The 24,364-nt window shown below is 50.1% G+C and overlaps 1 protein-coding gene across 4 annotated transcripts in view; it reads right to left on the bottom strand.

The window, feature by feature from the left end:
- Window positions 1–24,364, bottom strand: part of INTS10 (integrator complex subunit 10) — an 85,128-nt gene that overhangs the window by 45,082 nt on the left and 15,682 nt on the right. For all 4 annotated transcript variants that reach the window (XR_005776292.1, XM_040417906.1, XM_040417907.1 and 1 more), the window contains one exon: window positions 24,077–24,230. Coding sequence is in view for 3 of the 4 variants with exons in the window: in XM_040417906.1 (XP_040273840.1) it covers window positions 24,077–24,230 (154 nt within the window). In the remaining variant the exon portion in view is untranslated. The remainder of the gene's footprint in view (window positions 1–24,076; window positions 24,231–24,364) is intronic.

Here is a 24,364-nt window from a genome sequence, read left to right as displayed (position 1 = left end):
GAACCCAAGAGCCGCTCCATGGAAGAAGTTCCTGACAGGCCCAGAGGGTCGGGGAACGCTGAAAGAGGAAGGACAGGAACGACACTTGATACCTCAAGCAACGGAGTCCCAGCCCCAGGTCCAGGCCGGGCTGGAGAAAGACAGAACCATGGAGAGAGAAAGGCAGAGTGGGGGAACGCCCAGCTTCCCACAGAACCCCAGGTAAAGTCCTAAGTCCTACCACAGATCCTGGACGAAAACTCGGCTAGAAGCGAACACTAGCGAGCTCACTAGAGTCGCCTGGGCAAGCGGGCGAAAACCCAATGATCAGTAACACGGGCAGAACGGTCGGTAGAACGGGTCCCGTCGGCCCCGAACAATGTTGTCCCGTATCCACCCGGAGTGGGGGAGCAGACGGACAGGAACCGAAGGGTCCGCCCAGCAACCGCCCGATGCCAGGACAAGACAGGCTAAAGCCCAAGCCGATGTAGCCACCACAGGAAGACGGACTAAATGGTAGTCCTCCCAAGTTACCGAGAAGGTAAATCCATAGCAGAAACATTGCCTAGAATGGAAAAAACGCAATCTGCACCCAGCGGGAGGACAGAACGCGGTAGACCCGTTAGATAGGTACACAGCTAGTACAGTCAGTGTGGACAAGACACCAGAACCATCCACCTGAACAACCATGCTCTTCCCAGAGGGGAGGGCAGAGAAGGAACATCCTCTGAAGCGTGGCCGGAACAGAAGCCACATCGGAGAGATCCGTACTGAGTGGGAGCCAAACAGAACCGGCGAGAAAAGGCAGTCGAGACAGAGGCCGGGATAACACCCTCCAAAAGAAAGGAGGAGTGGGCATAGAGAAGCCATAGGACAGCTCAAAAGCAGAACCCCGCTACACTGAGACGCCCGGTTCACCGCTTCGCAGAAGGCGAATATCCTGAAGAACTCAAGGTGGATGTCCTCCGGACCTGGGTAAGCGAGCACCCAAGAGAAGTTGGGTGACCTTTCCCAAGAAGAGCGGCCCGAACCTGGTAGAAGGAAATAGTAGTAGGCGAGGGGACCGTAGTCCCGCCAGAGCCAACATAGAATGCGAAGGGCGCTGCAGACAGCACTCTCGACCATGTGACCACTAGCGCAGGGAAACAATGCTGCGGGAAGACGAATGGGTACGTGTCTAGGAACCACGAACACTCCCCGGCGGAAGGGCCAACGAAATGAATGAGCACCGCCCAGCTCTGAGCAGTAGCGAGCAGGTAGAGGCCGTCTACTTATATATAAGGCATTCATTTATTGTTTGTTGGACAACACCTTAGGCTTACACAGGTGGACAGAATGATCTCTTTAGAGAATAGTGCAAGGCTTGCTACAAACACCGTCTCCCAAGAGAAAAAAATATGTCGCAGGAGGAAAGGAGGGATACGTACGAGTAGCCCCGTAAGCAGTGAGAAGGCCAACCCATCTACGGGACGAGAAGGTATACACGGCCCAAACAACGCACAAAAACGTCCACTCACTGCCAAAATATCACTCAGCGAAGGCCAGCCAGAGTGCCACAGTATCTACGGAAGTGCAAAGTGCAAACTGAAAAGGAGTTATGCACAAGACTAGTATGGTATGCGATGGAACGCAAAACTGACCGCCCCGAAAGGGGGGAAATGTACCTGGCAAATTGCAGTCGGCAAGGGTGCAAAAGCCCGCCCCAAAAAAAGGGGGGAATGCCCAAGGCCGTACCTACGTCAGAGAAGTAGGGCATACCATACTTCGCCCCGAAGGGCGCCATGCACATAGCCACACAGTATCCAGCAGGAATGCAGGAGGTCCACCTAGTGAAAGGGGGACATGCACAGGGCTATCCTAGCATTAAGTGAGTGTGCAACAACTCACCCAACACCGAAACTTCGTGAGAGTGTAACTACTCCCAATGAAGGGGAACATGTGCAAGTCCAATACGGCACATACAAGGACAGCCTTGGATCTCGTGAGCGTGCAAAATTCCGCCCATGGAATGAGGGGTGGTCACGCACAAGGCCAGCACGGTATCCAATGGGAGCGCAAGCGTTCCACCCATGTTAGAGGGCCATGCTCAAGGCCAGCAACGTATCCGGTGAGAGTGTAGTATGCCGCCCAGAAAAGAGGGGGGGGGGTCATGCACACGGTCAGCATCGCATCCAGGGAGAGTGCGATCAGTCGGTGAGAATGTGTGCATGTCACCTGAAGGAGGCGTGCCCATGGCCGGCAGCGAATCCAGTGAGAGTGCGTACACCGCCCACGGAAGAGGGGTCATGCATATGGCCGGCAGCGGATCCAGTGAGAGTGCAAGCACCCCGCCATGTATGGGGTTCATGCACATGGCCAACAACGTACCGGCGAGAGAACATCACCGACCGAGGGAGTGTATGTATGCCGCCACAGGGAAAATCCAATGAGAGTGCATCATACCACCTATGGAAAGTGGTCATGCACATGGCTGGCAGTGAATCCAGTGAGAGTGCCAAATGCCGTCCACGGAAGGGAGTCATGCCTATGGGCGTCAGCGAAATCAGAGAGTGCAGCATTCCGCCTATGGAAGGGGGTCACGCACATGATCGGCAACGAATCCAGTGAGAGTGCAGCGTTCCACCAATGGAAAGGGATCGTGCACATGGCCAGCACCGTATCTGGTGAGAGTGCAGTATTCCGCCTAAGAAAAAAAGGGGTCATGCACAGATCGCAACGAATCTAGTGAGAGTGTAGCGTTCCGCCTATGGAAGGAGGTCGTGCACATGGCCAGCACCGTATCCGGTGAAACTGCAGTAGTCCGCCAATGAAAGGGGGATCATGCACAAGGCCAAACCGTAGCCAGGGAGAGTACAGTATCCCGCCCAGAAGGGGGGTCCCGCACATGGCAGTACCATAACTGAAGAGGGTGACGAATGCTGCCTACAGAAAGGGCCGCATGCACTTGACCAGCGCCGTATCGTGAGAGAGGGCTAGGAGGGTAAAATGACCCTGGCAGCGCCGCAGCCGGGGAGTGCGACATGCCGCCTAGGGAAGGGGGGCATGTACTGACATGAGGCTGCAGCATCCTGCGCAGCCCACAAGTTATATATATAAAAAAATTTTTTTTATATATATATATATATATATATATATATATATATATATATATATATATATATATATATATATCAGAAAGGGGAGCCACCTACAGGAGCACTGGGGGGTTCCATACAGGCCCATCTGAAGCCGGCCTGTACCCAAAGGGTTAAACAGGGATCCGGCCAGGAGGGCGGCGCTGCGATCCCCTGGGGGCAGCCATACAGGCCCATCTGAAGCCGGCCTGTACCGCGGCGCTGCGATCCCCTGGGGGCACCCATACAGGCCATCTGAAGCCGGCCTGTACCCAAAGGGTTAACAGGGATCCGGCCTGGAGGGCGGCGCTGCGATCCCCTGGGGGCGGGGGAACCTCCCGGCGGGAAGAATTCCCGCCTGGAGAAGTTCCAGCCCCCTCCAACAGAGGCCGGAATTTTGCGGCCTAGTAATTGTAGGCCGTGAAGCCGGGGCCTAAATTATTAGCGGCGCCCGGCTGACCGGGGCTGCACAGTATTCAAGTACCGGCCGGGGAACGAAGCGGCGCATGCACATGCCGGCCGCGGGTGCCCACCCCGCGGGCCGGAAGAGCCGGGGACCCGGATAGAGCGCCGGGATCGCGGCCGTAAAGCCTGCGGTGCCCGGCCGACCGGAATGTTCCGACGGTCGGCCTGGGGCTGTTGAAGCATAGCGCTCATATTGCAGGCCACGGGTGCCCACCCCGCTGCCCAGAAGCGAGGACCCTGCGCTCGGCAGCCATTTTACCCATGGAGCGGGCCCTGGCTTATAACAGCGCACCATGTGGCCAACAGCCACAACCACCTTGCCCTTGGGCCGGTGCCCGTGAGGGCAGAGGAGGGTCAGGAGCAGCAAGGCTCTGGCCCTGAAGCAGTAGCCGGTAAGAGGGAGGGGGACCCTGAGACCGGGTGCCTGTGAGGGTGGGATGCCTGCATAACCCCTCCGTCAGGGGCAGCTAGTTGCGGACCACTGCAGCTCCCCAGGCATTCTTCTTGTAGGGAGAAGGGTGCCAATGACCTATGGAGGCCAGGAGAGAGGGAGCAGAATGTCGCCCTGCGGCAGCCCAGGGGCCAGCCTAGGTCTAGCAGGGACAGAAGGGTCCATAGGCCCAGTATGGGGTCAGGCACGCAGGAGACCGGGGGGGACGGGGACGTTGGGCTGGAGCAGCCAATCTCTCACCATAGACGTCTTCACCCTCGGTCCGTTCCAGCAGGGTCGCCCCTTCAGCTACTGGCACCGTAGTGGCAGGACGCTGGAAGGGGGACTTGGCGTGCGGGCGACCCTTGCGCTGGCGGGATGTAGGGGAGCTAGGCTGCCCTGATCCACCTTGCCTTCTGTGGGGGAGGCAGCCGTGCGGGTGACCGGCACTGGCGCAGCTCAACCCCGGGAGAAACAGAGAGGTCTAGTGCGACTCTGTTATCCCTGATGATCTGGAACAAAAAGAAAAGAAAAAAGTAAAAATCTAAAATTTAAACAAGGAGAAACCAGCCCTGCAGAGCAGGGAGTGTCTTGCCTCCTTGGACACTAAGCAAAAACTAGGACACGCAACTGGCAGTCTCTCTCTCCAGGCTGAGGGTATAGCTGTGGAGGAGGGGCTTAACAGTCTTCACTTAGTGTCACGCCTCCTAGGGAGATGAGCTATACCCAAGGTCTTCTGTGTCCCCCAAGGAAACTGGGCGAGAAAAGAAGAATACAGAACATGCTGAAATTTTCACACCACGCATAAGTGAAGCGTGAAAACCAACGCACATGTACACAGACCCATTGAAATAAATGGGTCCGGATTCCGTGCGGGCGCAATGCGTTCGCATCACACATTGCACCCACGCGGAATACTCGCTCATCTGCAAGGGGTCTTAGAGTCTCCCAGACCGCTCGCAACTCTCTGTTATTTGAGGATGTGTTTTTTATCTATTTTGACCACCTTCCGCCAGGTTGAGGAGGCTACTTTTGCTCCCCAACCCACACTGCTTGCGTCTGTCACAATCTGTATCTCTGGGTCTTTCAGCTAGATGACGCTCTTTGATAGGTTTAGCTTTTTTTTCCCCATGAATTTAGATCAGACTTTGTATAGAATGACTATCTTTCTGTCTAGGGACGACTGTTTTTTGTTCCAACTCCCTAGGATGCAGGTTTGCATAATTCTGGTGTGAGCCTGACACCAAGCTACAGCTGTTATGCAGGATGTCATAAGACTTAGAATGATCCTAGCCATTCTGGTAGAGCACAGATTTAGACATTGGAGTTTTCTATCTTTCCCTGCGGGCGAAATGATGTTTGGGATACAGAGTCCAACATTACTCCCAGAAACTTTCTGTTGGATGACGGGATTAAGTAGGACTTTATGTTTATTAACCAACCTAAGTCCGTTATCCTTTGCAAATAATAGTCTGTTTGTCTGACTGCTTCTGTTTCTAAACTTCCTACTATAAGGAAAATCGGCCAAGTATGGGAAGATTAATAGACCTTCCTGTCGGAGAGGTGATATCATCTCGACTACCAACTTTGTGAAGATTCTTGGCGCTGAGAAAATACCAAAATTTAAGAGCGGAGAATTGGAAATGATGCAATATGCCCTTGGGGTCTCTTAGTGCAAATTTGAGATCCTTTTGTGAGTTTAGATGGATGGGAATAGGATAGTAGGCATCTTTTAGATCGCTAGAGGTCTTATAGGTTTCCCAGGGAAGGGGCAGGGAAGAGGGCGCGGTTACTGTGACTTGAAGCAAGGAAGCCGCTGCCCCCTTGACTTCAAGCCTGACTGGAAAAATAGCACGGACGAAGGATAAAAGAACGTTTTTCATACTTCTGCCTCATCAGAATGCAGTAAGAGAATCATTAGAAACTCACTGCCGGCTACTTGAAGGTACTGCTGGCGGCTTGGGATGGCTTTTGCCACTGACGGGTTCCCTTTAAGTTTATGATGGTACGGAAAGATCAATCTGGTTTTTGGACTAGAAATAGCCTTAAATAGAAATCTTTCCCTTTTTCGGTTACATTTTTTACTACGCCGGATTTTTTTTAATTCTAGAACGCCCTGGCATATCTTTGATAGAATGGTGAAACTGTGGGAAGTGGTCTGAAATCTTCTCGGGAGAGTTGAGGAAAATTCTATTTTGTAACAGTTTCTCACGATGTCTAAAGCCCAGGGATCTGATGTTACATATTCCCACCGGGTCAGAAATTTTCTCAACCTCTTCCTACTCTGGTGTCATTGTTTTTCGTTCTGCTTATTTTGGGGATTAAGGAGGAATCCCCAACATTCTCCCCCTTCTGAAAGCTCGAGCTCCCCGTTTTTCCTCTTCTCCTGGATTGCGAACTGAATGCACAAAAAGGTTTCCTTTTACTCTCTTCCGGAACCCTTACTTTCTATCGGCTGCTTTCTCTAAGATTTTATCTAGTACAGGGCCAAAGACATATTCTCCAGAGAAAGCAATGGAGCACAACTTTGCTTTGGAGGTCCTGTCGCCCCCTTTTATCCATAGCGCTCGTCTAGCTGAATTTGAAAGGTCCGCATCTTTGGCAGCAAATCTGAACTGATTCCGCAGAGGCGTCTGCTAGAAACGCAGTGGCGGACCTAAGAAGGGGGAATGGAGTGCAAAATGTTTTATTTTTAATCCGATTTTCTAACAAATTAAAAAAGGTAGAAATACATGGCCCTAGCCACAGAAGTTGCCGCAATATTTGTCTTTACCCCAAACATGGAGGCTTCCCAGCATTTTCTCAAAAGGGCATCTGCCTTTCGTTCCATTGGGTCGCGTAACCGCGATGAATCCTCAAATGGCAGGGAAGTTTTCTTTACAACATTTACAAAAATAACGCCAAAAATGGCCTAAACCTTTCTTGACCCACTTTTAATTGTTTATAATAATAAAAACGTCTGTGAGACATAACAAACAGTTAAAACACTTCGTTTCCACCCCAAATGCACTGAACATAGTGCACATCCCCCTCACCCCGTTAGCAACTATCTCCTATTCCCGACAACTATATCTGCAGCGCTTGAACATGGGGGGGCAATGTGTGAGTTGCCAAGTGTAGGAAAACTACCAGTGGTTAGATACGAAAATAAATTGATCGAAGCAGGTTACTGTGCTGCTGTACACAAAAGCTCACAGCACAGCACACTTGTCTGTCAAGACGCATTCACACACAGCAAACACTCCTATGGCTAATAGCTGAAAGGGCTGACTGGCCTGAAAATTACAACTAGCTCAACTATGCTGCTATGATTGAATGAAAAGTCCTACCTGAGGACTGCTAGACTAGAAAGCTGCATTAGGATGGACAACAATTGTTTAAAACATGCAACTGCCCCCCAACATGTTTCACCAGAACACTGGCTTCTTCAGGGGTTTGGGCAGAGTTGAAGACGACAACCAAAGTGGAAGTATATTTGCCTCAATTATCTAATTGATCAGCGTGGTATCCAAAGCTACAAAAAGTAGCGAATGGGAAAGCTAGACAGTTAAAGTAACCACCTTCCCTATTTTGTTGTTAGCGAATAAAAGCGAGGCAGGGGAGGTATCCTTCTGACATCATGCGCTACCAAAACCTGCGCACCGACTTAGAAGATTCACGGGATGATACTCCCCAGTACGCATGTACTGCGCAGGCAGTAGGTGCATGAGCACTTAGTCTCTAGTAGATTGAACATAAGGTGCGCCATTGCCCATGCGCGCCGACTTAAAAGTGAGTAAACTCAAGAAGTGCCCAATACGCATGTTCATGTCCTTTCTAAAGGATGGATAATGAAGCACGCTATTGCCCATGCGTGTCAACTTGGAGTTAGGTGACCTGAAGGAATGAACAGTGCGCATGGCCTGCGCAGCCAGCAGGTGCGCAGGAACTTTATCTCCGGTGAGGAATAGATGTTATATCACTGAAGGAAAAACCATATTCAAAAGGGAATTAATGTCTGTCATTCCCTGATACCACATGTATGATACGTAGCATATCAATGTATTCAAACATTGACTACCATCACTTAAAGGCCAGTAGTGCCAATAGCACCAAAGTATAAATAATACATAACTAAAGCTACCTCACCATACAAACCACTAGCTGTCAGCTATAGTTTTTGCTCACTTAGATGAAAATAACCATAAAAAAAATAGTACCTTTTATCGTCTTCGACTATTTCACCCTCTGATCTTCATCAATATCATGTCTACAGGCGGATGCCTCTTCGTCCATGTCCTCTGTATCAGAGGAGGATGGAGCTGATAACCTTGTTTTTTTGGAAGGAGGCATAGGAGGAACCGGCGTAAGGGAGGATTTAAATTTCATCCTGAATCATGGACTCTACTTCCATAAGGATAGATGGTTGCTCTTCCTATAACAGATCACTAATGCAAGATTTGCATAGTTTCTTTTTGTAACTTTCTGGAAGTTTCTTAGCACAAGTGGCACATTTAATATATTTAGATTTGATTTTAGTTTATTTCACTCCCTAAAAAGAGAAGAGCAACCAGCTATCAGAAGCTATCATAAAAGTAAAAAAGAAGACATAAGCAGATTCCCCACAGGGGAACTCACGGAGGGAGCGGCCGAAGGTGGGTCTGCGCTGTCCGTGCGGGTCCCAGGAGCCTCTGGAGCTGACATGCTGCTGGATTCAGTGGAGACAGCATTGTCAGAATTGCCTGCTCTTTTTCACATGGAACGGCGTCTGAGGTCATCAGCCCGCGTCCCAGGCGAGATGACATGTCCCCACACGTGTCCCGAAGGTCCGCCGCCCCCGGACCTTGCTGGGAATCCAAAAGCTAGATCTTGGCTCGGTCCCCCCCCCCCCCCTCCCGTTCCGCGTGCGGCGTCCCGCTCTGCTTCCTGCAAATTACTCTACTTTTATAATAGATAGTAATAACTCCAAAAATAGTTATTACTTTACATTCCACATATGTCTACTTCATGTTTGGATCATCTTGTGAATGCCATTTTATTTTTTGGGGACGTTAGAAGGCTTTGAAATTTAGAAGCAAATCTTGAAATTATTCAGAAAATTTCCAAAACCCACTTTTTAAAGGACCAGTTCAGGTCTGAAGTCACTTTGTGAGGCTTACATAATAGAAACCACCGAAAAATTACCCCATTTTAGAAACTACACCCCTCAAGGTAATTCAAAACCGATTTTACAAACTTTGTTAACCCTTTAGGTGATCCACAAGAATTAAAGGGAGTCTGTCACCACATTTGGGCATATTAGACCGATCAAATAGGGTTATATGATCCACCCAGAACTTAAAAACGGTACCTTTGTTGTAGAAAACGGACTTTTCTTTTAGCCGAAAATGAACTTATAAGGTTATGTTAATGAGCCCTCTCAAGTGCCCAGGGCGGTCTCTCAATCCTCGGAGCCCCAGGCAGCACCTCCTAAACAGCTCATAACCCCGCCCTCCGTGCGCCTCTGCCCGCCCGTTTACTCCCCTCCCCTGTCCTTTTCCACTGCAGCTGTGCGGTCCAAATTGTAAGGGGCGCATGCGCATTGCGATGCCCGCTCCTGGCAGGGCATCGCGATACCTACTGCGCATGCGCCCGCTACGATTTGGACCGCACAGCCGCAGTGGAAAAGGACAGGGGAGGGGAGTAAACGGGCGGGCAGAGGCGCACGGAGGGCGGGGTTATGAGCCGTTTAGGAGGTGCTGCCTGGGGCTCCGAGGATTGAGAGACCGCCCTGGGCACTTGAGAGGGCTCATTAACATAACCTTATAAGTTCATTTTCGGCTAAAAGAAAAGTCCGTTTTCTACAACAAAGGTACCGTTTTTAAGTTCTGGGTGGATCATATAACCCTATTTGATCGGTCTAATATGCCTAAATGTGGTGACAGACTCCCTTTAATGGAAAATGAAGATGAAATTTCATAATTTCCCTTCTTTGGCAGATTTTCCATTTTAATCCATTTTTTTCTGCTAACAAAGCAAGGGTTAACAGCCAAACAAAGCTCAATATTTGTTGCCCTGGGGGGGCGTGGCTAGCAGAGGATGTGAGCAGACGTGCTGAGTAAAGCTCCCGCTTCACCTCGTCTTTTATCCTGAAAAGAACCCTTAAAAAACTGACTTTAACCTGCCACAGTTGAAGCTCTGGTGCTGCTGTCACCGGTCCGCCCGAAACGGAAGCTTTTTGTGCTGATTTGTGGGCAAAATGGGACCAAAGAAAGATTCTAGAGGCCCGAGCAGGGAGCTGCAAGATGGCGCCGGGCCTGACACGCCACGGCGCAGTGACCGCGCGAAAGACATCCAGCGGGAAGCGGCTGCTAAGCTGGGGAAGTTTGCGCACTCACCGGAACGTGAAGACTTACCGGAGTCAAGCGGGAAGCAAGGTGGATCTTTGTCTCGGCTCGGCCATAACCGTGAGGGTGAGGAGAATAGCGCACATGATATTCCCGCCAGCAGTTCCAACAGATATGAGGTGTTGCGAGGCTACACTGAGGCAGATGATACCTACGCAATGGAGCCTGATATAGAGGAACCCACCCTTAAGGATGTGCTGAAAGCTGTTACCGAATGTGGAAAATCACTAACGGCACTGAGAATGCAGGTGGGCTCCATAAAGGAAGATGTGTCCATAGTGTGCCATGATCTGAAGCGCCTGGCGGACCGCACAACTGCCCTGGAGGGGAGAATGGAGGAAATGGAGGATATCGTACCCTCTATAAAAAGAGCCTCTGCTGATCATACACAGAAAATAGCCCTTCTAATGGCCAAGCAGGACGACCTTGAGAATCGTTCACGGAGAAATAACGTGCGTATAGTGGGGGTACCGGAGAAGATTGAGGGCTCTAACCCGTCAGATTATTTTGAAACCTGGGCGAGAGATACCTTTGGAAGAGAGACTCTGACACCTCTTTTCGCTGTGGAAAGGGCCCACAGGGTGCCTACCAGACCGTTACCACCGGGGGCCCCGCCAAGACCGGTTCTCATGAAAATTCTGCACTATAAAGATAGAGACATTCTCCTGCGTAAAGCCCGTGAACAGCCTGACATAACCATTGGTGGCCAAAGGGTGTCGCTGTTTCCAGACTACTCGATGGAGGTCCAGAAGCGGAGATCACGATTTAAAGATATAAAGAGGCGACTGCGCAGCCTGAACGTTCCTTACTCCATGATGTTTCCAGCGCGGCTGCGGATAGTTGCTCTGGGAAGAACCAATTTCTTCGAAGACCCCAAAGAGGCCCTCCGATGGGTGGACAGTCACGAAAGCCGTCTGAGAAATGCTGAACCACAGGCGGATGGCGACTGAAGGACGGCTGTAGCGGTTCGGTTTGTGTGACTGCATATATGCGAATGCGTGATAATGTGTCTGTGTGATTAGACAGTTTATACGTAGGGATAGCGGCTGCATTATCATCTACAGTTTATTGTTTTAATATGCCTTACACTGATGAAAACTGTGTACTTTACTTACTTAATGGGTTCATATGACATTAGGCGAATTATAGCAGAGAGGAAGTGGAGAGCGGAAATGTAAATGTACTGTGAATTCTTAGAAGCACTGTATAGTTTTAAGAATCAGGGTGCGTCACGCCTCTCCCGCTAAAGGTCTAACATGTAAGAGGAGCTGGTGGTTCTGACACGGTTGACTCTTTAAACCTGCAGTCCCCTTGGGAGTAATAGCAGGGACCTGTCGGACACACCGGTGTCCTTATCTTAGACTACCTCAGGTAGGAGTGAAGGAGGGGTCTCTTCCTTTCTCTCCTGTCTTGTCTTTTTGTTGTTTGTTCTGTCTGTCCTGTTTTTATGTTTGGGGTTTGGGTTAAGTTAGAAACCAGGTTATGCAGGTATGTACTACTATTCTTAATGAGACCACAGTATAAACACGCTGTTGAGTCAGGTCAGACCAAGACCCGACTCATATATAGATGGAAGGTTCGTATTGATGGCTGGTAAGGTTACCTTTTTCAGCTGGAACGTCAGGGGAATTAAGGAAGCAAACAAAAGGAGGGCAGTTTTAGATGGTGTTGGGAAGTATCAGCCCCTGATTTGTTGTCTTCAGGAGACTCATTTACTGCCGGACCAAACCGACATTCTTACACCGAGATGGGCTGCTCACTGTTTTCATGCCACCTATTCTGCCTATGCAAGGGGGGTTAGCATTTTGATACACAGATCTATCGCGTTCTCCTGCTTCTCCCAAAAAATAGATAGAGAGGGTAGATATGTGTACATACATGGCTCCTTATACTCAGTTGAATGTGTAATTATTGGTGTCTACATCCCTCCACCGTATTCCCCACAAGTGATGAAGCAGCTAATTGCTTTGATAGCGGAAAGACCAAATGTACCTACCGTAATGATGGGAGATTTTAATAACATACCTTGTTTGGCAATGGATAAATTCTGGGCTTCCCCACAGGTTGTCAGCAGCGATCTCACTCCCTTCGGCCGGTTACTACAGGAGGCAGCCATTCTGGATTTCTGGAGGTTAAGGTACCCTGACGCTAGGCAGTTCTCCTGTCGCTCCAGCACATTTGGCTCCTTGTCCAGAATCGATTTCATTCTGGGCAATGAGGAAATGGGTCACCTATTGCATGACATTAGATACTTACCAAGACAAATTTCTGACCACTCACCAATCGTGGCGACCTTCCAGATGGTGCCGTCCGTGTCGCGCAGAACTACTCAATGGAAGTTCAACCCCTTCTGGTTGAATATCCTAGCTGATCTGTCAGATGTAAAAGATGATTTAACTGAGTTTTTTGAACGAAATCTCCCCTCTGCCAGTAAGATAATAGTATGGGATACGATGAAGGCCTATCTGCGTGGGATACTGGCTGCTAAAATTAATGGGCGGAAAAAAGAGAATAGCGCTTTAACCAAACAGTTGCTCCTAGCGGTAGAGACAGCCGAGAACAAATATATAGCGGATCCAAAGCCAGAGCTTGAAACTCAATGGAAAGAGGCGCAGCAGCAGCTAGATGAGCGCCTCCTTAGAAATGCCCGTAATAAGCGGTTCTTCTTGAAACAAACGTATTATGAAGAGGGGGAGAAGGCAGGTAGGATGCTGGCTCTGATCACTAGGGCTCAGCAGAAGTCTAATTATGTGGCGGCGCTGCGTGACACGGACGGCACGGTGCAGGTTAATGCAGGGAAAATATCCCAAGTATTACTGGAGTTCTATAGGAATCTATATACTTCTAAAACTGTAGCTACAGAAGCAGACATCCGGAATTTCCTCTGTCCCTTACGTTTACCCACTTTGGATCAGGACCAAAGGACACTTTTAGACAGCCCCTTCACTTTGAGAGAACTAGAGGTGGCATTGGGAGACATGGCTAACAATAAAGCTCCTGGGAGCGATGGCCTACCTGCCGAGATTTATAAACAATTTGCCCCAATTTTATTGCCTAAGTTATTGGAAGTACTTAATGAGGCCCAATTGGTAGGTAAATTGCCTGATACAATGAACGAGGCGATTATAGTTGTTATACCTAAGGCAGGTAAAGATCCAGTAGAGGCAGAGTCATATAGGCCCATTTCATTGCTGCAAGCGGATATCAAATTAGTGGCCAAAATGTTGGCTAACCGTCTTAACTCTGTTATCGCCACACTTATAAACAAGGATCAGGCAGGTTTTATGCCAAACATGTCAACTGCAATAAATATCAGGAGACTCTTTCTGAATATTCAGGTGGGCCAGGTCCACGCCTTGAATGCGGCGGTCGCGTCTTTGGACGCGGCCAAAGCATTCGACAGCGTGGAATGGCAATACCTATTCCTGGTATTGGAAAAGATGGGAGTAGGATCAGTATTTATTGATTGGGTTAAAATGCTGTATGCAGGTCCTACGGCTAGAATACAGGTAAATGGGGGCCTTTCAGACATATTCAACTTAGGGAGGGGTACCCGTCAGGGATGTCCGTTGTCGCCGCTACTGTTTGCGGTGGCAATTGAGCCCCTGGCGGAAGCTCTACGCTTATCAACGGAGGTTAAAGGACTTACATACGGGTCGGTAACTGAAAAAGTAGCATTATATGCGGATGATTTGCTCATGTTTCTAGATGAATGGGAAACGTCCTTGCCAGCTGCCATGGAAATTATTAATAGGTTTGGACAAATGTCAGGTCTAAGAATTAACTGGTCAAAATCGGTACTGATGCCATTTGCTGATGGCGTGGCGGTAGATCCTGTTTCGGCAGGGGGGCTGCAAGTAGTGTCGAACTTTAAATATTTAGGAATACAGGTATCCAGGAATAATAGGGATTTTATAGAGCTGAACATAATACCATTATTAGATAAATTCAGAAAGAAAGTACAGACATGGTCGAAACTACCTCTATCTATGGTTGGCAGAACAAACCTGCTTAAAATGATCCTTATGCCCCAACTCCTCTATGTACTACACAACGCCCCCGTGTGGATTCCATTAAGGATGTTTTATACTTTCAATGCCATCTTTAGAGATTTGATCTGGAAGAAGGGAATTCCCCGGATTAAATTGAGTACCATGTGTAGGTCTAAGACCCAGGGAGGACTGAATGTCCCTGACCCCCTGGCTTACTTTCTGGCGGCCCAAATGCAGCATTTGAGGGGCTGGGGTGAAGTAGAGAAGGTGAATAAGACAGGTACAATAGTAAAACACTTGCTTAACAGGAGATGCCTCCTATCAGCATTAGAGGAAGGTGCTTTTAAAGAAATAGGGAAGAAATATGGGGTACTAGATCTAATACATAGGGTATGGTGGAAAACCAGGAAAATGGCAGGAATCGAAGGATATACGAAGTATACTCCAATCTGGCCAAATATCATGTATACAGAACTTAATAAGGTTTCAAGCGTTAGGACATGGAGGAAATTTGGTTTGGATAGGATATGGCAATTATTTGGAGACACGTCCCTTAAAGATTTCTCTACATTACAACAGGAGTTCAAATTGCCCAAATCCCTCTTCTATGTATACTTACAAGTGAGACACGCCATCCAAGTGCAGGAGCGGCAGGAGAAATTGGTGCCGGCCCAGAAGCATCTAATTATAGACCTCACGGCCACTGGTGGTGGCTCGGGGGGAGTGATATCGCTGCATTACCTTAGTTTGATGGAGGCCATACATAAAAAAAATCCGTTACAACTGTTTGAAAAATGGGAAAAAGATGTTCCAGGATTGAAGGAAGATCAATGGGAAAAGGTGCTTGCGGACTTTCCAAATATAGCGGTGAGTGAGGCCCACAGAGTCTCGCAATTGCTACTGCTTCATAGGGTATATAGGACCCCGAAAATGTTGTATAGAATAGGATTTCGTACTGATGATACATGCCCAAGGTGTGGTGCTTCGTCGGCAGACTTAATACACTTAATGTGGAACTGTCCACGTTTACGCAGATATTGGAAGGAGGTGGTAGACCTCATTATCAAGGTTTATAAGATTTCGATTGAATGCTCTCCTATTGCATGTATTTTGGGATGTGTTGGGGAAGTGTCAGGTTCCAGAGAGGCCAAGTTGGCAATCCAGCGCATTCTATATCAAGCTAGGAAGAGGATAGCATCCAGATGGATAGCTCAAGACCCACCGGAGCTAAGTGAATTGATAACAACGACACACACCTTGGTGCAACTCGAGAGCTATGTGTATCAAAAAAGAGGAAACAACAAAAAGTTTAACAAAATATGGTATGCATGGATTGAACACTTTCATCTTACTGTTTAGTACAAACGACGGGAAAGGGAAAGAGAAAGAGAAAGGGAAGTTACAGGTAGTAATAAAGGAAAATGAGAATAATAAAACATAAGGTACCTTATAAAAGTAATAAGAAGGAGCTGCTGTGCGAATGGCGTGAATGTACATTGGATTGTAATCCGTAATACGCTGTGGACTCTTGTCTTTTTTCTCTTCTTAAGGAAAAACTGCACCTGGACTTTGGGGATGGGGAAGGGGGTGGGGAGGTTGGGGTGGGTTTATGTGTATTATTGCTTTTGTTCACATGTAAAAAAGAAAAAAAATTGATCTTAAATAAAAAGATTTGATCAAAAAAAAATATTTGTTGCCCTGATTCTGTAGTATACAAAAACACCCCATATTTGGTCATAAACTGCTGTCCGGGCACACGGCAGAGTGCAGAAGTAAAGGAACACAGTATGGTTTTTGGAGGGCAGATTTCACTGGGATAATTTTAAGTTGCCATGTCACATTTGAAGACCCCCTGATGCACCCCCTAGAGTAGAAACTCCCCAAAAATGACCCCATTTTGGAAACTATGGGATAAGGTGGCAGACTTCTTCATTTTGAGAAAAGGATGCTTTTTTTTTTTTTTTTTACTTGAAACTAAATTTTAAAAAAATATATATATTTTTTCCACTTCATTTTTTGTCCCACTCTGGGACTTCAAATTTTGGGGATCTGATCCCCTTTACAATGCATCACAATACTTCTGTATTGTGATGCACTGGCTGTGAGTGTATTACACAGTGTAATACACTTCAGCCAGCTTGCCTGTGAGATCCAGAGGGCTGGATCTCACAGGCTGTCATGGAAGGCAGCCACGATGCCCAAGTAAGGCATCGGGCTGCCTCCCCTGCCATCGGGTCCCCGTCACAGCAGCGCGGGGACCCGCTGGAAGCTCTCTCCCTCTCCACATATCGCACGTGCCGCTGTCAGAACTGACCACGGCACATCAAGGGTTAATGTGCCGACATCAGTGTTTTCACCGATGCGGGCGCATACAGCAGTGGTCCGGCTATCAGTGACTTCTGGACCCTGTCACTGATCGGCGCTCCGTAATAGTACTGCGCTGGGCGGCAAGTCACGTCCCGCTGCGTCATACTATTACGGCGCTGGGCGGAAAGGGGTTAAAGGAAAATAAATTATAAAAAAAAAAAAAGAAAAAGGAAGAACAAAAGTATAAAACTAAAAACGAGATTTTTGTATAACTTACCAGTAAAATCTCTTTCTCGCTCTTTCCTTGGGGGACACAGAAGACCTTGGGTATAGCTCATCTCCCTAGGAGGCGTGACACTAAGTGAAGACTGTTAAGCCCCTCCTCCACAGCTATACCCTCAGCCTGGAGAGAGAGACTGCCAGTTGCGTGTCCAAGTAGTGAGAAAAGGCAAAGTCCAAAAAGTGGAACCAACAAGCCAACTACCCAAAGGGTAAAACAAACTCGGAAACAGTCAGAGAAGAACAAAGAATGGGTGGGTGCTGTGTCCCCCAAGGAAAGAGCGAGAAAGAGATTTTACTGGTAAGTTATACAAAAATCTCGTTTTCTCGCCCAGTTTCCTTGGGGGACACAGAAGACCTTGGGACGTTCAAAAGCAGTCCAAAGGGGGAGGGACCACAGCACCAAGGCGAAGCACCCGAAGGCAACAAAAAACCGCCGCCTGCAGACCAGGCGGCCCAAGGCAGCATACGCCGAAGGCAGAGTATGCACCCTGTAGAACTCGGTAAGGTGTGCAATGAAGACCAGTGACCACCTTACAAATGCATGGCCGAAGCCTAATGCCTCCGGCCCAGGAAAAACCGACAGCTCTGGCAAAATGAATGGTGACACCAAAAGCAGAACCCTGCCCTTGGTGCGACAACCACAGCAAGAGCCACACTGAGAAAGCGGAGGAAAGCCACCCTGGAGGCCCTCAACCCTTTGCGCGGACCTCCTGGGAACACAAGAGACCGAACGTCGACAAGAGTCGGAGATCTCCAAGTAAAAAACTGCAAGGCCCAAACAACGTCCAAATCGGTGAAGTGTCCGTTCCCGGGGGTGGGAAGGGGAGGACGACTGCCTCAATGAAATGAAGGACAAACACCACCTTCAGAAGGAAGGAAGAGACGGAATGGAGAACAGCCCTGTCCTGGGGGAAGACAGAAGGCTCGGAACAAGAAGGGCCGCCACTCAGGCACCAGTCAGAGACACGATGGCTACAGAAACCCAACCGTACAGGACAGAAGGAGTAGAGAGGACTTCTGTAACGGCTCCAAGGAAAAATTGGAGCGCCAAGAGCCCAGTATGTAGTTCCCAGGACGGTAACGGAGGGCAGTACAAAGGAACCCAAGAGCCGCTCCATGGAAGAAGTTCCTGACAGGCCCAGAGGGTCGGGGAACGCTGAAAGAGGAAGGACAGGAACGACACTTGATACCTCAAGCAACGGAGTCCCAGCCCCAGGTCCAGGCCGGGCTGGAGAAAGACAGAACCATGGAGAGAGAAAGGCAGAGTGGGGGAACGCCCAGCTTCCCACAGAACCCCAGGTAAAGCCCTAAGTCCTACCACAGATCCTGGACGAAAACTCGGCTAGAAGCGAACACTAGCGAGCTCACTAGAGTCGCCTGGGCAAGCGGGCGAAAACCCAATGATCAGTAACACGGGCAGAACGGTCGGTAGAACTGGTCCCGTCGGCCCCGAACAATGTTGTCCCGTATCCACCCGGAGTGGGGGAGCAGATGGACAGGAACCGAAGGGTCCGCCCAGCAACCGCCCGATGCCAGGACAAGACAGGCTAAAGCCCAAGCTGATGTAGCCACCACAGGAAGACTGACTAAATGGTAGTCCTCCCAAGTTACCGAGAAGGTAAATCCATAGCAGAAACATTGCCTAGAATGGAAAAAACGCAATCTGCACCCAGCGGGAGGACAGAACGCGGTAGACCCGTTAGATAGGTACACAGCTAGTACAGTCAGTGTGGACAAGACACCAGAACCATCCACCTGAACAACCATGCTCTTCCCAGAGGGGAGGGCAGAGAAGGAACATCCTCTGAAGCGTGGCCGGAACAGAAGCCACATCGGAGAGATCCGTACCGAGTGGGAGCCAAACAGAACCGGCGAGAAAAGGCAGTCGAGACAGAGGCCGGGATAACACCCTCCAAAAGAAAGGAGGAGTGGGCATAGAGAAGCCATAGGACAGCTCAAAAGCAGAACCCCGCTACACTGAGACGCCCGGTTCACCGCTTCGCAGAAGGCGAATATCCTGAAGAACTCAAGGTGGATGTCCTCCGGACCCGGGTAAGCGAGCACCCAAGAGAAGTTGGGTGACCTTCTCAAGAAGAGCGGCCCGAACCTGGTAGGAGGAAATAGTAGTAGGCGAGGGGACCGTAGTCCCGCCAGAGCCAACATAGAATGCGAAGGGCGCTGCAGACAGCACTCTCGACCATGTGACCACTAGCGCAGGGAAACAATGCTGCGGGAAGACGAATGGGTACGTGTCTAGGAACCACGAACACTCCCCGGCGGAAGGGCCAACGAAATGAATGAGCACCGCCCAGCTCGGAGCAGTAGCGAGCAGGTAGAGGCCGTCTACTTATATATAAGGCATTCATTTATTGTTTGTTGGACAACACCTTAGGCTTACACAGGTGGACAGAATGATCTCTTTAGAGAATAGTGCAAGGCTTGCTGCAAACACCGTCTCCCAAGAGAAAAAAATATGTCGCAGGAGGAAAGGAGGGATACGTACGAGTAGCCCCGTAAGCAGTGAGAAGGCCAACCCACCTACGGGACGAGAAGGTATACACGGCCCAAACAACGCACAAAAACGTCCACTCACTGCAAAAATATCACTCAGCGAAGGCCAGCCAGAGTGCCACAGTATCTACGGAAGTGCAAAGTGCAAACTGAAAAGGAGTTATGCACAAAACATTCTGACTGGAGTCGGGAAGAAATTTTTTATTCCCCTAAAGTGGAGAAAATTGGCTTCTACCTCACAGGGTTTTTTGCCTTCCTCTGGATCAACTTGCAGGATAACAGGCCGAACTGGATGGACAAATGTCTTTTTTCGGCCTTATGTACTATGTTACTATGTTACTAGTATGGTATGCGATTGAACGCAAAACTGACCGCCCCGAAAGGGGGGAAATGTACCTGGCAAATTGCAGTCGGCAAGGGTGCAAAAGCCCGCCCCAAAAAAAGGGGGGAATGCCCAAGGCCGTACCTACGTCAGAGAAGTAGGGCATACCATACTTCGCCCCGAAGGGCGCCATGCACATAGCCACACAGTATCCAGCAGGAATGCAGGAGGTCCACCTAGTGAAAGGGGGACATGCACAGGGCTATCCTAGCATTAAGTGAGTGTGCAACAACTCACCCAACACCGAAACTTCGTGAGAGTGTAACTACTCCCAATGAAGGGGAACATGTGCAAGTCCAATACGGCACATACAAGGACAGCCTTGAATCTCGTGAGCGTGCAAAATTCCGCCCATGGAATGAGGGGTGGTCACGCACAAGGCCAGCACGGTATCCAATGGGAGCGCAAGCGTTCCACCCATGTTAGAGGGCCATGCTCAAGGCCAGCAACGTATCCGGTGAGAGTGTAGTATGCCGCCCAGAAAAGAGGGGGGGGGGTCATGCACACGGTCAGCATCGCATCCAGGGAGAGTGCGATCAGTCGGTGAGAATGTGTGCATGTCACCTGAAGGAGGCGTGCCCATGGCCGGCAGCGAATCCAGTGAGAGTGCGTACACCGCCCACGGAAGAGGGGTCATGCATATGGCCGGCAGCGGATCCAGTGAGAGTGCAAGCACCCCGCCATGTATGGGGTTCATGCACATGGCCAACAACGTACCGGCGAGAGAACATCACCGACCGAGGGAGTGTATGTATGCCGCCACAGGGAAAATCCAATGAGAGTGCATCATACCACCTATGGAAAGTGGTCATGCACATGGCTGGCAGTGAATCCAGTGAGAGTGCCGAATGCCGTCCACGGAAGGGAGTCATGCCTATGGGCGTCAGCGAATTCAGAGAGTGCAGCATTCCGCCTATGAAAGGGGGTCACGCACATGATCGGCAACGAATCTAGTGAGAGTGCAGCGTTCCACCAATGGAAAGGGATCGTGCACATGGCCAGCACCGTATCTGGTGAGAGTGCAGTATTCCGCCTAAGAAAAGGGGGTCATGCACAGATCGCAACGAATCTAGTGAGAGTGTAGCGTTCCGCCTATGGAAGGAGGTCGTGCACATGGCCAGCACCGTATCCGGTGAAACTGCAGTAGTCCGCCAATGAAAGGGGGATCATGCACAAGGCCAACCCGCAGCCAGGGAGAGTACAGTATCCCGCCCAGGAGGGGGGTCCCGCACATGGCAGTACCATAACTGAAGAGGGTGACGAATGCTGCCTACAGAAAGGGCCGCATGCACTTGACCAGCGCCGTATCGTGAGAGAGGGCTAGGAGGGTAAAATGACCCTGGCAGCGCCGCAGCCGGGGAGTGCGACATGCCGCCTAGGGAAGGGGGGCATGTACTGACATGAGGCTGCAATTTTCTTTTTTTTTTATAATATATATATATATATATATATATATATATATATATATATATATATATATAACAGAAAGGGGAGCCACCTACAGGGGCACGGGGGGGTTGGCAGCCATACAGGCCCATCTGAAGCCGGCCTGTACCCAAAGGGTTAAACAGGGATCCGGCCAGGAGGGCGGCGCTGCGATCCCCTGGGGGCAGCCATACAGGCCCATCTGAAGCCGGCCTGTACCGCGGCGCTGCGATCCCCTGGGGGCACCCATACAGGCCATCTGAAGCCGGCCTGTACCCAAAGGGTTAACAGGGATCCGGCCTGGAGGGCGGCGCTGCGATCCCCTGGGGGCGGGGGAACCTCCCGGCGGAAAGAATTCCCGCCTGGAGAAGTTCCAGCCCCCTCCAACAGAGGCCGGAATTTTGCGGCCTAGTAATTGTAGGCCGTGAAGCCGGGGCCTAAATTATTAGCGGCGCCCGGCTGACCGGGGCCGCACAGTATTCAAGTACCGGCCGGGGAACGAAGCGGCGCATGCACATGCCGGCCGCGGGTGCCCACCCCGCGGGCCGGAAGAGTCGGGGACCCGGATAGAGCGCCGGGATCGCGGCCGTAAAGCCTGCGGTGCCCGGCCGACCGGAATGTTCCGACGGTCGGCCTGGGGCTGTTGAAGCATAGCGCTCATATTGCAGGCTGCGGGTGCCCACCCCGCTGCCCAGAAGCGAGGACCCTGCGCTCGGCAGCCATTTTACCCATGGAGCGGGCCCTGGCTTATAACAGCGCACCATGTGGCCAACAGCCACAACCACCTTGCCCTTGGGCCGGTGCCCGTGAGGGCAGAGTAGGGTCAGGAGCAGCAAGGCTCTGGCCCTGAAGCAGTAGCCGGTAAGAGGGAGGGGGACCCTGAGACCGGGTGCCTGTGAGGGTGGGACGCCTGCATAACCCCTCCGTCAGGGGCAGCTAGTTGCGGACCTCTGCAGCTCCCCAGGCATTCTTCTTGTAGGGAGAAGGGTGCCAATGACCTATGGAGGCCAGGAGAGAGGGAGCAGAATGTCGCCCTGCGGCAGCCCAGGGGCCAGCCTAGGTCTAGCAGGGACAGAAGGGTCCATAGGCCCAGTATAGGGTCAGGCACGCAGGAGACCGGGGGGGACGGGGACGTTGGGCTGGAGAAGCCAATCTTTCACCATAGACGTCTTCACCCTCGGTCCGTTCCAGCAGGGTCGCCCCTTCAGCTACTGGCACCGTAGTGGCAGGACGCTGGAAGGGGGACTTGGCGTGCGGGCGACCCTTGCGCTGGCGGGATGTAGGGGAGCTGGGCTGCCCTGATCCACCTTGCCTTCTGTGGGGGAGGCAGCCGTGCGGGTGACCGGCACTGGCGCAGCTCAACCCCGGGAGAAACAGAGAGGTCTAGTGCGTCTCTGTTGTCCCTGATGATCTGGAACAAAAAGAAAAGAAAAAAGTAAAAATCTAAAATTTAAACAAGGAGAAACCAGCCCTGCAGAGCAGGGAGTGTCTTGCCTCCTTGGACACTAAGCAAAAACTGGCAGTCTCTCTCTCCAGGCTGAGGGTATAGCTGTGGAGGAGGGGCTTAACAGTCTTCACTTAGTGTCACGCCTCCTATGGAGATGAGCTATACCCAAGGTCTTCTGTGTCCCCCAAGGAAACTGGGCGAGAAAAACTCTTCACCTTCCTTTTGGGAGACCTTTGTGTGTAATGCCCCCGTTGTCACAGGAAACAATGAAGGGAGTGTGGGAAGGGAGAGTGGGTGGGGACTTTCAAACTCTCTGTGTATTCTGTGTATTCTTGCCCCTACAGAGGTCAAGGGGTCAATCTGATCTGTAGCCATTATGGTGGATGAAATGGAAAAAAAATCAGCAATTCTCATGAACTAAGTTGCCGTTCACTTTGCACATAAATAACATGTTACTTTATTCTATGGGTTAGTACGATTATGGCACTAGGAGGCTGGAACAGACTGATCATGGTTTTACTGCAATACTTGTCAGTACTGAACGACAGAATGCCTATTAGACCCTGCCACTGGCAGAGCCTAAAAGCTTTCGGTAGACAGCTGACCATAGGCCATTTTCAAGGGCCCTTTACACAAACTGAGAATCCGCCAGATAATTGCCAAGTTCATAGTAACGCTCGTTGGAAATTATCTGGCGCTTTACAGGTGCCGTCGATGAACAGGCAAAACGCTTGTTCGGCAGGTAATTGGATCATGTGTATAGGCAGCTAAAGTGTCGTTTGGCGGCAGCAGATTGTGCTGTGTAAACAACAAGCCCGTATGGGGATGAGCGACAGCATTAGCAATTTCTGCTCCCCATACTGTGGAGGAGACCGCTGCATGTAAATGCAGCAGTCTTCTCTGTTGACAAGCAGGTGATTGCCGGGAAGGAACACTTCCTTCTGACAATCGCCTGCAAAATTTGCCAGTGTAAAGGGGCCTTTAGACCCCTTTGGCTGGTATCACAAGCCAACGGTACCCTGTAATGATGTTGGAGGGGCCATTAGGTGTGACAACACAACTGTCGAACCCCTTAGATGCGGTGGTGGCTGTTGAGAGCAGGCATCTAAGGGTTTAACGGTGCCAACTGCTATTTACATTACCTCACTACCCACTACTTGTGGCTGGTAGGTAGAAGGGTGGTGGTGGTGGAGGGTTCTAGTACCACTACCCAGGGGGGCAGTTACACTGCCTTTCCATGTGTTAATGGAAAGTGGCACTTTGATTAGGACAAAAAAAGGCACGGCAGTAATGGGAAACTGAAGAACTAGGCCACTGGTACCAGTGTGTAAAGCAGAAGTGAGAAGATTGGTACTATCCGTTGAGTTTTCGGTTTTACCTTTGTCAAGAGCTTCTGAAGAATGAAGAAGATCCCAGCATTCTCTTGCAGTTTTAAAGCTCTCTAAGACTTCGTTAGGGTTAGCAAGATCATTCTTGTTAACAATCACATGACGACTTCGACCTTTTCCTGAGAGGTCTTCATCATCTGAACTCTAAAGAACACAATAAATATGTTTAACGTGAACATGTTCCCACATGGATTATATGAGATGACTTCTAAGTAAAGAAGCAGGGCAGCCAGTATACTCTTTCCCCAGGGACCCATCGTCTCAGAGTTGCCAAGGGG

The sequence above is a fragment of the Bufo bufo genome, chromosome 2, assembly GCF_905171765.1.
Source record: "Bufo bufo chromosome 2, aBufBuf1.1, whole genome shotgun sequence".
NCBI lineage: Eukaryota > Metazoa > Chordata > Amphibia > Anura > Bufonidae > Bufo > Bufo bufo.
Note: the sequence above shows the minus strand (reverse complement) of the source record. Positions and strands in the feature narration are given on the sequence as shown.